Genomic DNA, 19,606 nt, shown 5'->3' on the forward strand with positions numbered 1-19,606 from the left:
AGGATTCGGGAAAAAACTTATATGTGACACGTATTCAACTGTTTCACAAAATAAAGTTTCTGGTGATATAATTTATGAGATTGTAAAAAAATTATTGTGACCCTTGTTACCAGTCTATGCTCTTAAAATTATTAACAGAACAGAGTGAAAAGCATCAAGCTTTGTAAAATTCAACAAATAATTTATTTCCCTAGAAAGCAGTTTGAAAAAAAAAAACCACTTACACTATTGCGATTTAAATCCCAAATTAATTCTAGAATTACAAACACAAATCCTAATAATAAAAGTTCTGAACAAACTTTAGTAGAAATCAAAATTAAGTCAAGCTTTGAAAGTCTTGATGTGTCCCTGGTCGCCTATATCGTAGTGTTGTACCAGCATTCTTGTTGAATCAGAGTAATATAACTTCAGGATTAATTTACAAAAAATCCCAGTGAATTTCTCTGTCCAAGAATCTTATTTTATGAACACTATGTATTTCGAGAGAAAAATCACATAATTGAATAATTTGAAGACATAAATTCCAGCCCAGAAGAACCATGGACACAGAATAATACAATTTATTCTGCTCAATCTTAAAGCTCTAATAACAGACTTAAAGAAAGAAACATCAGTTATATGACAACCTAAGTCACAAACCAACTTCCGGATGAGGATCAAAAGTTCATTGTTCTAGAAGGAAAATAAAGTTTGTTACCGTAAGGCACATGACGGAGATCACGTAGTCAAGTATAATTATATATAAAAATTCATTGTCGCTTAGTTAGCTAAATATAATGATTTTCACTCACAGAAAAAGTTGTTTACAAAATTGTCACTGATATTGGACATCGTCAGTAATTAGATACAATTTTTGGTACCAGCAACAATGAATGAAATAAAAACTAAAAACAACAAACAAACAAAAGATGCAAACTAAATATAAATAACACCCCGTTCATTCAGATTTAAATATACAAGGATCACATAAGGTAAAACAAGCTGTTTGTTAATTTCTTGTTTGGAACCTTTATAAGGGCAGAAACGATATCCGGTGCACATGGATCTCCAGTACTAGGTGTCATTGCTTTGTGAATGAAAAAACGCGACTTCTGAAATCAGTAAACGCAGAATTGCATTGGGTAACGAAGGTGAAAAAAATCCACACGGTTTAACCCAGTGTTCAATTTTTCAAAGACTTAGGTCTTATATTAGGGTGTTATGTTGGTGCTTTTCTGGTGCCACAAAATTAAGGAAAACTGCTTAACATCTTTCAAGACCGAGGGGATGAGCATCAATGCTTACAATCACTCAGAAGCCGCTTCATAATGCAAGACTAATAATGAATACATGCGTTTTTTAAAATGAATGAATGATTTATGAAAGAGAAATATATGGGAAAGATAAAAATGTCAAATATTTTCTTTAATATGTTCTCAAAACTCCGTTTCCATGGCAACCAACACCTGAGCTCAAAACTTGTGCCAGAAATTAAGCCAACCCGCTTCCTGCTTGAATGTATGCATCATACAAATAAAATTGTATATAGCTCAGAAAACGGACGTTATGCAATATAATTTAGACAATCAAGGTAATTAGAGCATCAAAAATAACTTTAAAAAATAATGCTATTGGGTTAATTTTTCTCTCTAAAACTAAAACTATATAGATCCTTTGTTAATTTTTGAGGTTGTTTCCCGTTGAAACCTTCATCTAGAATGTCACCCAAAAAAATGGCAACATAGAGAGATAGAAAAATTCATTTTTCCCAGTCCCAATACTATATTTTTCACTCAGTGGGGCTGAAATTTATGTTGCTGCCAACTAAGAAGCACATTTCGGTTAGACAAAACATTAACGAGAAGAACTACTACTACGACTACTATTAATACTAATATAGTAACAACAATTCAGCCATCTGTTATCAAGCCATATCCCACAAATACTATTATTTCAATTAAAATATAATTAGAATAAACCCTAAATATATTAATTAAGTGGGCATAATTACACTTGGTTCTAATGTATTCTGGTCACCTGACTAATCTTTAAGAGTAAAACCATCATGATAGCTTTACTTATCATTATTTTCACGTGATGTGATGTGATTTGGATTTTTAACGTAGCTTTAACAAGTTTTAAGCCATATCGCTACGATGTCTGAAATGTGGCAGTTTATAGTTATGTCTAGCACTGGGGCATCATGCATCAGACACGTTGCATGATGTCCCACCCAGTCACATTATCCTGACACAAGGCCGACCAGACCTAAAACTAATCTCTTAATGCTGAACGCCAAGCGAGGCAGCTGTTAGTACCATTTTTGTAAGTCTTTGGTATGACTTGGCCGGGGATCGAACCCACGACCTCCCGCATCCGAGGCGGACGCTCTATCCACTTGGCCACCGGAGCGGTTTATTTTCACGTTCATAATATGAAAAGAATATCGGTGTTTACAAGAGAGAGAGAGAGAGAGAGAGAGAGAGAGAGAGAGAGAGAGAGAGAGAGAGAGATTTATGAGACTAATTATAACGGATTAATATAAAGGAACTTGTTTAAAGTTTTTTTTCAAAAATATTTTAGTTACTTTTTGTGGCTGGTGTGCGTTTACTCTTCAAGACCACTATAATTCGCCGACATATTTCGAGAAAAGCTCTTTTAGCAGCCAAGGACTGAAATCAAATTTATCCTAATATTTTAAATGCATTATAAAAATTCACAATACCGTAAGTTCTTTGTTAATACCCACTTTGTGTTCTAGTGAAGTAAGTTATTTGTTGAATTTTACAAAATGTTTTGGTCTTTGTTTTTTTTTTTTTTGTTTTTTCTTTTTTTTTGTTTTCTTACTTAGTTTGATACAATAATTTCACATTTTAATAACTCTTTACTGAAACCATGTAGCATTCACAATGACATCCAAAGTGACACTGAAACATTTTAATGTCTAGTCAGGCAGAGTTAGAGTCCTTGATAAAGGGCTACTTGCTTCAGTTTACCTGTATATATGACCTTCTGAAGCGAATGCTTCTGTAACGAAGCAAGAAAAATAATTTGGTCCAATATTTAGTCGAAAAACATTTTTGGATAAATGTGTTTTTGGTCTGATCAGTAAGCCTCTATCTGACTCTAAACATGATAGTTTAAAAAATCAGATGGAAATTGAGTTTAGAAAGCGTCAGCTTCACTAAGTGGTGATGACAATCCAAAATCAGAAAGAGGAAAGAGAAACACGAATTGCAGAAAGAAGAAAAGTAGAGGGACAGAAGAGAGAAACATGCAGATACAAATACATATGCAAATTCAGAAAGAGGAAAGTCGGTGAGATAACTGTAGTTGCAGAAGAGGAGAGAGAAGATAGACAAATACAAAAACAAACAGAAAATGAACAGAGGGAAATACAGATGCAGTAGGAAAGGGGACAAGAAGAAAGGGAAATACAAATGAAATTTTAAGGTATTAAAACTGACAAGCGGAAATCACCCAAACCACTATTTATACACGGGTTCAGGTTTGGAAGTTACTAGCAGTATTAGGTTAGTACACCCTTATCGAGAAAAATAGACTAATAATTTCTTCATTTGGAGGCAGTTGCTGGTGAATTAAAATGACCAAGAGAGCATTGGACTTTAGTCCAATAGTGTGCTTTTTGGCAAAGCTCGGGCAGCCTACACTTCACTGTCTATGCAACAAGTCCTAATTATGATGTTGATGTTGTTGGTGGGTTTAACGCCATTTTTCAACACACGAGGCGGGCAGTAGTAATGGTGGAGGAAGAACCCTGGAAATCCCCGGAAAGAACCACCCACCCTCGAGAAGCTACTGGCAAACTTTCTCACATACCCACATTGGCCGAATCCGAGACTCGAACCCACGCAGACAGAGATTAATTATGAGGTGGTTATAGCATTTATCTTGAAGATTTATGAGTTGGTACCTGAGGCATATCGACAAAGATTTAGGAACTCTAAAAGGGACACTCGACAGACCTATGTCGAATTTGCAAGGGAAACAGGACAGCTGCTTGATGGGTAGTGCTCAGGCAAGAAAGCAGATCAAGATTACGACAAACTCAGCCAGCTCATATCAGTGGAAGAGTTCAAGAGTCGCGCCAATAGTGAAGTCAACACTGAGCACAAGAGTAAAACGTTTACAAAATACTGCTTGTACAGCTCACAGCTCTCTACGTCTCGGCAGATTATTGGTAAAAGGAAACGTATTTCATCCTCATACGAGCATTTCCAAAGTTTAATCTTCGACAGCTTATAGGAATCAAACTTCTGATAAACCTAATCATAACTCCTTATCTTTTCCTACGTGCACCTATTGCAAAGACAAAGGCCCGTCATTTCTGATTGTGACAAATTGAAAATTAACCAACAGAATTAAGACAGTGATATTCCAAATCCTCTTTTGTCTGAGAGTTCAAAGTCACGGTCATGTATTGAAAGCAATACATTGGTTGGGTGAAATAAAACCAAGTCTCGTTTTATTAAGTATAATTATACACCATTCATGTAGAAAGGTTCTGTATCACTTATGGGATATTCTGCCACACCTATCCCTATTAAAACATTAAGAGACGAAGGAGCTTCTCGGAGTCTTTTATTGTCAGGTATTTTGCCTTCATCTGAGAAGACCTTTTCTAGTGAAAGTTTCTTATTCAGGGACTACAATGCCGATTTGTTAATGTTCCTCTCCATTGTTCAATTATTTCATCATACTTAGTCTGAGGACCCGTGTCACAACAGTGATTTCTTTAGCCGTTGAGGGTTTTCCTATATTGCTAGGCAATGAACCAGTTGATGATAATTATGTGGTTAATCCACCTGTACCTGACAAGCCTTGTTTAGACCAAACTTTGATCATGTTGAGATTGATTTCACTGAGCTATATTCTGCTTGTGCAGTTACTAGAGCTCTGGTGAATAGATCTCTCGACAATGAGAAAAATTATTCCTTCAGCTGACACAATTCTTGGCCAGCCTTTTGATAAGGTCTCTTTTGCTTCTGGTATTGATTACTCAAGAGTTATTGGTCACCTTATCCTCATTTTACTACTCGTTCTCTTTATTCTAATTAGGGTAACAAATGGTTCGTCGAGCCGCAACAAGATTCTGGGATCTCCTATTTGATTCAGTGGGCTATTAGCGAAATACAAGCTATATAAGTACACATTTTGTACGTTGTGAAAAATTGGGTCTTTATGAAGAAGTGGAGACCACCTGAGGTAACCGCTGGTGAACATTGGACAGTGAGCTATCAAAGAATTGTTCTGAAGTTATATCGACAGGAAATTCTAAGTCTTGCCCATGAAGCTCTCTTGACTGGTCATTTAGTAGTCCATACGACGTATCATAAGATCTTGAATCATTTATATTAGCCCAAAATTAAAAATGATGTTATCTCGTCACACTTGTCAGATGGTAAGAAAACCCAATCTAATGTTCATCTGTAACCTATTCCTACGTTTGACTAACCATTTAGCAGAATAATGGTATACTGAAAGAGCGGGTGCACTCTTACGTATGGCCTTTGAATTGATCAAGATACTACTGACATATATTAAACCAATGAAACTTGTTTTTGTTACTCAACAGATTGTTCAGATTTACAACAAATATGGAAAAATTGGAGCAAAATTACTGATAATATCAAGTTATACCCAAACATCGGATCAATTGCTTTCTACTGATGGTCACACGAAATTTAGAGATAGCAATGACAGTAACTGCCACACGTTTAACATAACCGTGCTTTCCAATATGTCCTAAAGAGTGTGACACAAGTACGGGTAAACTTCCTTCTATATGCATTAGTTGTTCAATTTGCATCGTCGAATCGGTTTAAAGAATTTCCGAATGGTTTCCTAGATCTTTCATGGTATTATTGTAAATGATGACGTGTAAATCTTTATCAAAACTTTTACTAGGGTTTTAATCGTAATATTCTTCAAAGGAATTGAACCTGAAAATCTTGTGAGCGTACACGTTATGGTGAACAAGTATTGGTTGCTTGACTTGGTCTTAGGTAATGGACTAGCAAAGTGAAAGACGAGGAAGCTATTTGTGTTTGGTGTGTGTGTGATTCGTTCTCTTTTGCTGTGCAGCTGTTTTAATGGTTATTTTGATAATTTTTTTAAATACACGTGTTCTCTGCATTTATTCTATGTAACAGGTTTATATATATATATATATATATATATTCTTTCTAAGACCATTAAATAAAGACACTTTATACTGAATTATAATAAACTTCATGGTTTTCATAACTGATATTCAGCAGATATTGTCTCATACATTTTGTTTTTATATTTTATACAGCACTCATTCGCCTGGGAGAAAATGTTCGCAGTGAGTAATGTTTATTTTCATACTATGAAAAAATCACTTTTCTAGTATATTGACAATGAATAGCGCCAGTTTAGACTGTAATAGGTTTGCTTAATTTATACAGTGTTAATAAATTATATTCTTACCTTTTTGAGATTGCCCATTAAACTTTTTGTGTAAATACGACCAACTATGCATCATTTTGTCCACAAATAACATGCTTCGAAAAAAAAGAATATTTTGAGCGTTGTGTGATCTATTATATTCATGCTTTCTTTATATCACACAGTTCAATATACGTTTTATGCGCCCAATGAGTTGATCACACTCAGTCCAGAACTGATTAGGTTTCCCATAGCTCCTCTCTCTTCCGCCAATTCCAATTTGAGGCCACTTCGGCCTGTTTGCCGGCCTTTACGACTAACTTCCTGCGGCTATCTCCTGTAATCACGATGACTCCTATGGCACGTCAGAAGGTCAGTGATGCAGAGTCATGGCTATGTCCACCAGTAGACTTCAGGCCATCCATCCATTCTGCTGACACTCATGAATAAGTGGCCAATACTTGTCCAGTTTCCTCTGATGGGCCTCCTCCATTCTAGATTCCCGTGGCGTTGTCAGGTGTAACAAAATCACTTGTTTGGTATCTCATGAGCATAGTAAAATATCAGTTCTTTTCACCTGTTGTTTCCTTAAACTGCCTATAACCATACTGAGAGCAATCTCAGCAAGCACTTGGTCATGGCACCATCGATAACGCACCTCTATTAGAGTTACATTACAGAATGACAGCACATGCTCTTAATGTACGATCCTCCCACAAAGTTCATCAGTCATCATTTATTCTTTATGGTTTTTTTTGTGTAGGGAGCACATCATGCATTGCGTAAGAGAAATCTGATTTTTGGGGGCATCAATTCTCCAGACGTCGTTCCAAGAACGTTGCCTGGACCTCGCACTTTAGTGTAGCCAATCCCCCGGCTTCCTCATGCTGACGCTTTGACTTTCCTGTCTTCTACCTCTGCAAGACGTACATTTTTCTGGACGATGACACGCTTCTCCCGAATGTTTGCTGCTTGTCCCGTATGATTTTAAGACTTTCCAGCCCAGCCATCCAGTTGCTATTGTACCTACCATATCGCTGTGTCTTAGTCTGAATTCTTTCTCTTCAACTGCCTTTATTGTCACCCACTTCCTTCCTGTCCGTACCTCCACTGCTGCGTCTCTCATTTCTCATTAGCGCTCACTGTCTTCACCTGCATCGCCTTAGTCAACTTGAACTCCTCTGTCACTGATAATAATGGTAAATGACGCTTGCTGTGAGTACTGTACAAGCCAATACTGCGACATGGCATACTGAAAATGGCCAAAGTTTTCTTGGTAGAATGCCATGTTGGTAACACAAGGCGTAGTACTTCCCAGAAAGCCCGCTCTTTCATGTGGCTTCCATCTAGTTTTGGTCTTGTCGCTTCATGTCTGCTACACTTTCACTGTCATTCACGGAGTCCTTAAACCACTTGCTTAGACTCTTAATTGGTTGCTAACTCAGTGTTGGTATTACTTACGCTCCCATTCTGATACTGTATATATCTTGCACGTTACATTTCTTCAGGACCAGACTTGACTTGGATGACTTGAATTTAAACCTGGCCCAGGTAATCAGGCTTCAAAGAGCTTCTAACATTCTTCTACCTTCTGGTACTGACTTGGATGGTCATATCATCCATGTAAAGGATATATATATATATATATATATATATATATATATATATATATATATATATATATACACAACCAAATATGTATATATAAAATGACAAACTTAAGATCCTGGTCTATGTCGTCGGCGGAATATGAAAACAAGCTTTATTTAATAATGAAACATTACATTCTTTCATTTGTATAATGTTACCAGTAGCGTCTCATTGCGATATTATTGCATATTCACCCCGATTTTTTATGTGTTAGTTGGACAACATACATTTTGCTGCTTTCAGGAAAAATGCTATGCTGAGAGTAACAAAACAAAGCGCTCTCGTTGCACAACTGTGTGCATTACAGCCGTTATTGTCTTCTTGTGAAATGGAAATGTTTTAATTTTTCTTTGCATCATCGTTATAAGAAAATACACATAAACCTTGCCTTGTTATAGATGTTTGTTTGGATGCTACGCATTTCGTCTTTTCGTTACAAGAGTGGCACCGGACGTTTAAGATTTTTGGACTTATATCCTAAAGGAGAAATGCCTACATACGAGATTTCAACGAAAATGACACTCAGCGTAAGAGATTGGGTGGTTAAAATTCCCCACTTTTTGAAATTCTTACTAAATTTAGTGATATATAAATCATTGTAAAATTTCACTGAAAACTTTATAACCACGAGGACGTGAATGTATTTAACAGTTCACACACGAACAAATGAATTAGTACCGTCTGACTCGTGGTTTCAGTGTTCTTTGAATTGTTAGCTTTAGTAGTGTATTAAGCAAAGTGTAGGTGCTATTAGTATTTACGCCTCAATTTATAGCTTTGCTACATTTTATTGATTATTTGTTTCATTGAGGAGAGATGGTAATTGGAAGATATTTCATTAACCGAGTAAGTGGCCAGTTTCTATGAGCAATCGGTTGTAAGGCCCGTCGTGTCTAATTGATGTAATACGGATATCAAGAACAAAGTGAGCGTCATTGTACTCGCCAACTATTTGATGTTCAAGTTAACTATCTCTACAACATGCTATGCTAATTGTAATTAAAAGATCGAAACTGAATAATTGCTTGGGAGAAATGTGTATAATTTTTTTAGGGAAGCAGTCTCTTTTTGCCACTTGCTCAACGAAAATAATAAAGCAGGAAGTAGACGGTAGAAGGAACACATGCATCCAAATAATAATCTGTAAAAATCTTTTAGACGCAGAAACTCCTCTGTTTTGTGACAAGCAAGTGATTCACATAGATGCAGAATAGTTATCGTGCAGTCTTTATATAAACTACATGATATTATTTTAAAGATAAAGTTATCAGCATAGTTATGTGATATGATGTTTTGAATTCTTGCAGGTGTGAAATCATTGACCTTCAGTTTGATAGATATTTACAAAGAAAGGTCACAGTTTCAGAAAGCAGACAATGACCTAAAGTTAAAAATCCAGCTGAATTCGGGAAGTTCCCATGAACCAGATATTGACATCAATTCATATACAAACGTCCTCTGTAAGCATGGAGTGCCTTTGAAAAGAATCTTAATTACGGGTGAAGTGGGATGGGGAAAGAAAACGTGGTGTAGTAACCTAACACAAGATTGGTGTATTGCTCAGTCCGAGAATGTTTCTGATACAGATCCTGAAAATATTAAGTTCCTGAGGGATTTTAAACTTCTCTTCAATGTATCTCTTAAAAATGTTGAAAAGTTCTCAGACATAAATCAGCTACTTACTCATTTACGAATTCCAGTATTTGAAACGTTGACTATGGATATCTGCAAACACCTACGGGAACATAAAGCGATCTTTGTCATTCAGGGTCTTGAGGAATATCCCGGAAGTCCAAAAGACATAAAGCAGATTTTGTCTGATGAACACTTACAGGAATCGTTGATTATTGTTACATCAAGACCAACGGCATGGGAAAACAAATATAAAAACATTCTTTCATTTGACCGCATCATATCTGTGCAGGGACTTGATCAGGATGAAATGAAAAAACGTGCACAAAGGATACTGCATGGTCATGGATTCCCTCACAAAGCAATCGAGAATTTTTTCTTATTACTTAAAGAGAGAGGACTAGAAGAATTGTCAATCGAACCAATCTTCTTTCCTTCTCTTGTAACCATGTGGCAAACAAACTGTTCATTACCACGTAACTCTGCCGACTTTCTGTTGAATATGGTAGAAAATAGAATTAAAAAAAGAAGTCGTTCTCTTACACCGAACACAACAAAATATAGGTCTGATCTTGGCAACAGTCTCGTCTTTATAAACAAAGAATTTACACTTCACTATGGAAAGATTATGCAAGGAATTGGTGAGATAGCCTTCAACATACTGAGTATCAACAGTGATAGTTGTACGTTTGATGAGACGTATTTCGACACTGTATTCAAGCGCCAAGGCTGTGATGATGAAGAGAGCCTTAAATTCATGAAAGACTTTTGTGTATGCATAGGCCTTGTATCAAAGGAAGAGGATGGAGATAATCAGATTTTTTCTTTTCGACACATAATGCTGCAGACGTTTCTAGCTGCTTTGTACGTCAGTACTCTCGGGAAAGAACACAAATATGTTGCCACAGAAAAACTGAAATCCCTATGCAATTTTTCTGAGTTTTTAAAATTTATTGATTCTAAATAGTGAACTGTGTCCCAAACCTTCCACATGCGTACGTAGGTGATTTTTTGTTAATTCATATACCACAGGAAAAAAATTTGGACAATTTTGTTTTCAGAACAAATGCTGCCAGAATCTAATCATAACTATATTTCGTATACTGTAAAATAAATAACCAACATTTCATACATTGTTAATGGTCATGAGGATGACCTATGTCCATACAATTCACACTATGCATATAAATCGCCCATGATATGTAATTAGAACCAAAAATATTCTTACCGTCAAGTCATTTTGATAAAGATTTGATACTTTGTTTTGCATATTTATAACCACATCGGTCTCCGATATCGGATTCGGTTGATACGCAAGAGAATTGGGTCGATTTATTTGAAGAAAGAGTTCTGTCAAAAGTAGTAACTTCCTATTACGATGCTTTTCTCTTCAACTGTAGAATGGGTAATCTTAATCATAGCTTAGAAAATGATACTGCTGATTTTATTTTAGGAGAACAAGCTTTATGTGAAACTCGTGTATATCGAATTCACACAACTCGATGTGAATATTTCCATAGGAAATAATAGAAACGTGCGGTTTTTAGACTTACATATATGACACAAATGTACCAAAATAAAACCTTTTCAACCAATACCTTTTTTATAATGTTACAAATAGATATGGTAAAAACTTTAGAATCCCGTTTGGGAACCCAGGCGGAGTGTACCTCTATTTGTCTCAGTCTGCTCGTCCTGTAAGGCATTCCCGTATATACCCGAATGACGGTCGTTTCGATGTGTATTTTCAGCTTTGGCTTTTCATATTAATTTGATTCAACGCGAAACATGGTTAAATCAAATACGCGTAAGTTGGGAGTTAACTACTGCATCACGTTTTTTTCTTTTTTGGCTATTGATTATAGGTGTTGGCTAACCGTTGTTAGTGAAATGTGTCCAAGCTATCTCAGTTGTCACCTTGTACGTGGTTTGTTCTGGAGTTTATATGGTAAAGTGTATCTAGAAAGAGCACAAGGTTCTACAGGTCTCTCCTGGCCACACAGTTCTTAAGGATGTCAGACCACATTGCTGGTTGAAGATAGCTTCATGCAAAAGTCAAATATTTAAACTAATATAGATCTAATCCTAAAAACCGGTCACATTACACGCACAAATTGAAGAAACGGAGGTGTTGTTACGGATGCCAAAGAAATCAAAAAAGTTAAAGTATTGCTTCATTTAATAGCCTAATATTACAATAATAACAAGAAGTCAAATGGTTGCTCGGATGACCATTAAATTTATATCAGCGCCAGAAAGAAAGAAAAAAAAATATATGCGTGTGTGTGTGTGTGTGTGTGTGTGTGGACACACACGTTGAAGTAGGAAAAGTTTAACTGAGATCCCGCACCATAAGGTTTTGCCACTTCTATGCTTCTAATGCTTCTATGGAGTCGACTCTCTAGCTAGGGTGGCAAGCAAAATTTTGTCAATAACCAAGTCAAAAACTAAATATGAATCAAATCCGGTTCTGCTGAGATCTCATGCAGGCAAGATTTTACCAAACAAAGAGCTAATCGCCAGGTAACGTTATCATAGTACAGTCGAATGCGTTTGCACATATCGTTGACTATTAACGATCCGTATAAAATTAAAATCATGAAGTATATAATCATTTGCATCACACGTGTACTTAATGAAAATAACAATGACACAATACTTTTATTTTAATGATTTTAGTAAACGACTGCATGTTCAGGCTGTAAGCTCAATGAAAAAAAAGGGTATTTCAACAGCAACGGACAATAAAAGTTGACATTTATGGCTATATTCCGGTCTTGCAAGTATGAATTATTATTATGGGTGATACCGGCCGACAGATTACAACAAAGTAACAAATAGGTACATTTTCAAATTTTGCTAACCCGTATTAATGCAAATGTACATCTCAAAGTTGGAAAAAGGTACGCACACATTTTGCAAAAATGCGTACACAACGGGTCTATACGTTAAAGTAAATAAAATGTGTTCGTGATCGGTGGGCTAGTGGCTTGAGCGTCCGCCTAGGATGCGGGAGGTCGTGGGTTCGATCCCCGGCCGAGTCATCCCAAAAGACTTACAAAATTGGTACTAACAGCTGCCTCGCTTGGCGCTCAGCATTAAGATGTTAGTGTTAGGATTGGTCGGCGTGGTGTCACAAGAATGTGTATGGGTGGGACATCATGCTACATGTCTGCGGCATGATGCCCCATTGCTAGACATCACTATAAACTGCTACATTGCAGATATCGTAGCGATATGACTGAAAAATCGTTAACGTTACGTTAAAAATCCAAATCACACCCACCCACCAATACACACACATTATAAAAACACATTTTAATAGAATGTGGAAACTTTTGCATGAATATATCTTGAATTAGTCAAGTGTTCGAACATTTTGCTAAATGTGTAAATGTACAATTTGGTTTACTTGCAATTGAAACCAATTAACAGCATTTCTTTTGTGATAATAAATTACAAGAAAAAATATCGCTTTGCGATAATTATTTAACCTCTCATGTTATTTATTTAGCAGTTGATTAATTATAACTCAAGGTAGTACAAATTCTTCTATGGACATATTTTAGAAAAGTGTGCAACCAACTAGTTCTGGTTACTTTGTGTTGTAGACCGGTACAAATGTGTACTTGAACAATATTTACATGCACTAGACTCCTTTCAATCACATACTGATTCTTATTCTTGACTAGAAAGACGCAGGTAGAGCAAGGTAAAAAAAAGCAACTTTTGACACATTAATAACGCCAATAAATTGTATAGCTTTTTCAATGACCGTTCAAAGTCTATCAGCTGCAAACAACAACTATAACGAGCTATGCAAATGTGTGCATCTGAATACCAAATGCAGGTTGGAGATTTATGAAATTGTACATTAGCTAGTAATGAGATCTATTTTTAGATTCAAACGTTTGAAATCTAGAATCAGTGAATCTCTCTCTCTCTCTCCATTTTACAAGATGTAATGAATATATCCATGTTTTACTCCTCACTTTCACTTTATGTTTTCTCTTCACGAAGGTAAATTTGACTTTTTTATTTACGTTACAAAATAATAATGTACCTACGTGAAGAGCATCTTTATCAAGGATAGAAAACGCCAGAAGAAATAAAGTCGGAGATAGTAAAATAAGGATTCGGATTATTGGATTATTTGCACGTGCGGACCACTATCGTCAACATATATGTCAATCAACACCTATGAAATATTTAGTATCCTTGCAGATACACTTTGCTTTTTAACACAGACAATAGCAGCTGTGAAAATTTCTGAGTTCTGGTATTTAGATTTGCTAATTATAGGAAAGTTTGTGCCAAGGGAGTTAGACGGACAAAGGATCCAACAAGTTCCTAAGTCGAACAATGTCTACATGTCTTTAGTTGTAAGAAACCGTCATTATCAAATTCGAAAACGGCGCCATGACTAATCAGATTAGTGTATTGACCTTGTGACCCACGTCAGGCAGCGACTCGGCTTACGGAGCATCAATGTGCAAAACAGGAACATTGACACTCTAATTTTGTTCCGGTAAATGCAACCTTGCAATAACTCACTGGTCAACTTCAGGATTGAAAATTATAGTGTATCTCATGAGCATATTTCTGACTTCCTGTTTAATTAACGCATTTTGCTAATTAGGTACCGGCACATGGACCCATGCACTTTCCGAGTTTTCAGGAACATGAAAACAGAAAAATTAGCTGGTGCAATATATAGTTTGCGATGTTTTAAACTTATTATGACAATTGCACAGAATTTTGTATGGCTGAACAGTTTCATGTAACACAAGATATCGTAAAAAAAAGCATCTTTTTTCTGATAAAAATGTATTGATTTTGCGGTTATAACGTGTTAGGTTTTGATCGACAAATTGTGTTATATTCAATCTTGTAATTATTTATGTAAAATATAATCAATCCCATTCCATATCACGTTAACTTCATGACATTCAGTGCGACTTCCTTGAAGTATTTCTTAAAAAAAACAAAAAAAAAGCAAAAAAAAACAAAAAACAAAAAAACACACTTTGTCCGTTTAAAAAAGATAAATTAATGTACGGTTCATTTATCTCGATCTGACCAAATAAGAAATTAGTCATTGTAGAGTATCATCTGTTTGGGGTAGCATTTAATGTATGATATTGAATGCACTTGAAGATGATAGATCAATGAGTTGGGAATATGTGAAATAGTTTGTATTATCAAAACAGTTTCAGCGATTGAATAAATAAATACAAATATACAAATTATGCAATTACTTTGATCCAATGTATACCTGTCTTCCCTGGCCGAAACTCGTGAACTTGCTAGCTAGCACTGTTTATCTTGCTTAGAATTATGTTGTATCATAAAATTGTTGTATACCAAACCGGACTAAGAAATGGGACAAACCGGACACAAACAACAACTCTGAGCTAACCAAACCGTACACCTACATCTCGAATCGGGTATTTACAAAGGAAAGAAACAGAAAATTAGTCGCAATAAATGCCATGAAAAAATACATGTAAGATAGAATACCAAAATTCTGTATGCATTTCTCTGAAAAAGATGGATTTTTTATTGCGTGTTATGTTACATAAAAATGTTCAGCCTTTGATATTATTGTGCAATTGCCAACTGTGCACAGAGTACGTTAAAATGTCGCCAAATATATTGTATGAATTACTCCCACCCCCACAGTCTCCCCTTATTGCACAGAACCAGAAGCGATGACAAAGATTCTGAGCTGTGACAGATAGGATACACATTCACATCTTTGAGGCCAATCCTACGGATCATACTTTGAATGTATGCCTCAAGTTCCATTTTGACCACTGTTTTATTTAGGAAGACTTTCCGATTGATATAATATGGTGAGTGATGTATAACAATATATGGATTATATATCTATATTCTCCTACTCTCCTACTCTTCTACTCAAGCCAAAAGAAGTCATTCAGAAATGCCGTATCAAATGATTCGTAATCAACAATTTCAACAGGCACTATTAGCTGATTAATACATGTGCGGATGGAAACATCACTTCCGTAAATTCGATGGTCGGGTTCATGCTGAATCCAAGAAGTGGCTCTCCGGAAGCCCTTATTGCGAATTTGAGAATTCTCTCTATCTTGACCTATCCCCGTCTTCCAGCTGAAAAGAAAGTAATAGGAATGTAAGTAGTTATGTTCGCACATGACGTAATACGTGCATGCTTTTACTATGACGCAATATTTAAAATGTCATTATTAATGTAAAGAGTTATTTACTAGCACTCCTATCATTCGTCGAAAAGGTAAAGTGAGCAAAATAATGTACAAATTATTGGCATAAGCGTGTCGGGCATTTGTAGTTTCAATGTTCTTAAAATATTTATTCATGGTGTGTGAATATTATCAGTCATATACTTCTGCTAATACATATAGTGGTCTTGTTTTGACTTTAAATATTAAATTTATAAACAGTACATATTCTGATCAACTTGTGAGATATATTATATACACCTCATTCATGTCATCTCTACTGCCATTAGTTTTTGTTCAGGATATGGCTTTCAAGTGAAGGAAATTATAAACATATAAAGAATAATGAAGGAATGTTTAATTTGTAACAAAGTAGATTCATAACTAACAGTGTTGTAAAGTGTCGAATTCTGAATTGTACTGAACCTTAAAGTTGAATGCATTGAGCGTTAACAATTTATCACATTTAAGCCAGAAAAGTCTTTGTGAAGGGTTACTTCGACCTTTCTTCTTTTCTACCCCCTGCCCCATGTCCGTGTTAATCTTGAAAGGCTAACATCTATGACTCATTGAGATTTGAACAGGGCATTGCAACGCTGTCCCGAGAAAGCAAACATTAGAGCTACCAGCCATAACCGCTTACTAGGAACCGATGTCAAATTATCATTTTCAAAGGGAATTTGATATGCAACGTAGTTCAGAGATTCTAGGCTATCCAAACTCTGACGAAAGAAATGAGTATCTCGGGAAACGTTAAGAACCGCTGTGTACGATTGGTCAGAGTAAATTAAGGTGTACACTTTGGAAGTAATGTGAATTTAAAGTGACGGACTTGGTCGAAATTCTTTAATCCGAAATCCTGAGAGAGGAAAAGGTTTTGTTACGAGGAAGCCTAAAAAGAATAGTGCTTTCTTCGTTAAACAAGAAAAGGGAACCAGGTGGCTGTCTTGTAAGAGAAGACAGTGTTTAGTGCTAGGACGCACAATTTCTGAAAGAGAACAACATTAAGGTATGATATTTAATTTTCAGGTAATTTTCTATTTTTGATTGTTTGTTTTGCGCAAATGTGTTTGATATGACTAGGATCCATATTATGTATCGTTTATTCAATTTCATGGAAATATGTTGATGTTTAGTTGTTATGCAATTGATCTCTTTAATGTTACAGTTACTAGGTCATTGATAGACTTGACGGATTGCACGCTATCCAAGTTTTCATATGTGTAGGATTTCATAGGGTTATATGAAATAATTTCCTTTGTCTGTTAGGATGATAACGATTATCGTGAGTTAACGATAATCTCATATTTATACCTGATTTTGTGATGCTTAAATAATCTTGTAAGTTACGGAATGCTGTGAGCTAGAATTGTTTTGAATTTTATGCAATAATAATCGAGCATGTGGTAGCATAGGTAAAGAGATATGGTAATGTTAGATACTCCGCTCGCGTGTTAATTTCTGGTCGGTCGCTGTGAAACAAGAGTGATGATCTATCGAATTAGGTCAGAGTTTATACAGTCTTTGGATTGCTAGTTAGTTATGTTTCTGAGTAAAGTAAGTTTAGAAATATTATGTACGTATAGAAAGTGATAAGTAGGGAGATTTAGGGGTAATTTTGTCTTTGAAGGACACAGATTTCTGGGAGAGACAGGACAGTCCGAAGACGGAAGTCGAACGTCCGGACAAAGATGACGTGTTCAGAATAAAATACTAGGAGGTCCAGGATCAGATGAAGCGTTCAGAATAAGAAGACTAGAAAATAGTAAGACGTGATATACAGGTCACGAAAGGAAGGTGATGCAGTCAGTCGTGGACATTGGTCTCTTTTCACCACTTGTTATTATGATGAAATAAATCCAAATTAGACACTGCTATTAAATTCTGTTGACATAACTTACATTGAAGTGGAGTTGCCGCTATTATTTGTTATTGATTACATTTAGTTATTTTCCTCGTATAAGGAGGCTCGTATTCCATTATTTATTCCCAATAGTCTTGCTCCATTCTCTTTTGATATTCTATACAGTAGATCCACTCCCACTGGTCTATAAAATCGAGGGAGGTCATCACCCTAGATAACGCCAGTCAAATTCAATTAACTACCCCTCTTACTATAGGTCGGCGTTACAATTACTATATATATATATATATATATATATATATATATATATATATATATATATATACCACGTTACACCGCAATTATATTAGGGACCAATAATCTAATTCTTGGAGCAGGGGCCTGAACCGTGTTTTTTTCTTCATTTCTGTCTGTCAATAGCTGGAAAATAGTTTGCTTTAATTTACAGGAAAACACCACCATAATTTGTCCATTATATTTTTTTCTTTTTAAAAATTATCGTCAGAGAAATGCAAATGAAATATCTCATCTCAAAATAAAATAACAGCCTCCACCAGACATTTATATGGCCAGTACCCTTTGTAGTAGATGATTTTATTATTTTCTTATCCAAAACTGTAACAATGGGATGATAAATTTGACACTGTATTTGACACGCTGACATTATACAGCTTGTTGATGAAAATAGTATGACTGTTGACACTGAAGCATACAATCCACTAGTTACACACTCTCTCTCTCTCTTTCTCTCTCTCTCTCTCTCTCTCTCTCTATATATATATATATATATATATATATAGAGAGAGAGAGAGAGAGAGAGAGAGAGAGAGAGATACGTACAGGAAGCTCTCAGCGGGATTTCAACACACTGGCAAAGTATTTATCAGAGAGGACCACTAGAATTAATATACACTTACTCAGCAAACAAGTTACGTATCAAACATGAGATTAAAAGATCATAATTATGATTATATTTGTTATATTCAGAATTAACTTCTGTCAAACAATACTCCTTATTAAAAATTAAATGATATTTGTTTCAGTTGTTGCCATGATAAATGAAAACATGTTGTTAATATCATTAAATTCATAACAAGATTAGTCGGTAATTTCCGTACAATCTATAAACGGAAACTACCGAAACACCGGTACAATTAAAAATGTTTTGTGATACGTACCATAAAAAAATAATGAGGGCTGCGTATTTCAATTTGACAATGTCGCTTGAGTAATATTCCTTTTCTGATAGTTTAGGGTGATCATAGTAAAGGCAGTTGTTTCTAAATGTTCAATAAATAGTTTAAAAGTTAATTGGGAGGTATCAATAGGTGTGACTGTTCGTCATTATCATCTGGTAATGATCAGTAATGACTCTTACTCAACAGATATAGCATTGGTCATTAGGTGCAAGTAACAGTCACAAGACTGCATTTTGATCAGTAGTTGTAAGTGATGGTTCGTACGATAGGTCGTCGAGGAGAGCGGGCGTGCTTTTTGTGCGCTCTCAAGAAGGGCAAATGGTGAGAATTTTGTAGACTATTTGCTATTTCTTGCTTTATTTTTTATTTTCATTGCATGATTTGTTTGTTGTGTTCGTATTCCGGCTGGGAAACGGTGCACAAATTGCATTTTTTATTGATATTTTAATTTGTTGTGTTAATGACCTTCACTCCTGATAAGGATTGTAGATAATATTTGTAGTAAGGGATTAGCGAATACCTTGCAAGCAAATTCGATAGGGCGTGACCGCCTTGTTTTTTTAATCAGTATAGTTTTGTTAGATAGGAAATCAACATTAGTGGTGTGCGACCTGCATTGTGTGATT

At 35.6% G+C, this 19,606-nt stretch overlaps 1 protein-coding gene across 1 annotated transcript in view; it reads left to right on the forward strand.

Annotated features, from left to right (window-relative positions):
- Positions 1-11,288, forward strand: part of LOC149798655 (uncharacterized) — a 29,181-nt gene extending 17,893 nt beyond the window's left edge. Inside the window, exons 7-8 of the mRNA XM_089957500.1 lie at positions 6,299-6,328; positions 9,369-11,288. Coding sequence (XP_089813626.1) covers positions 6,299-6,328; positions 9,369-10,660 — 1,322 coding nt within the window. The 3' untranslated portion in view covers positions 10,661-11,288. The remainder of the gene's footprint in view (positions 1-6,298; positions 6,329-9,368) is intronic.
- The last annotated feature ends 8,318 nt before the right edge of the window (positions 11,289-19,606 follow it).

This window comes from Sinohyriopsis cumingii, chromosome 5 (assembly GCF_028554795.1).
Source record: "Sinohyriopsis cumingii isolate HCF-2022 chromosome 5, ASM2855479v2, whole genome shotgun sequence".
NCBI classification, from domain to species: domain Eukaryota; kingdom Metazoa; phylum Mollusca; class Bivalvia; order Unionida; family Unionidae; genus Sinohyriopsis; species Sinohyriopsis cumingii.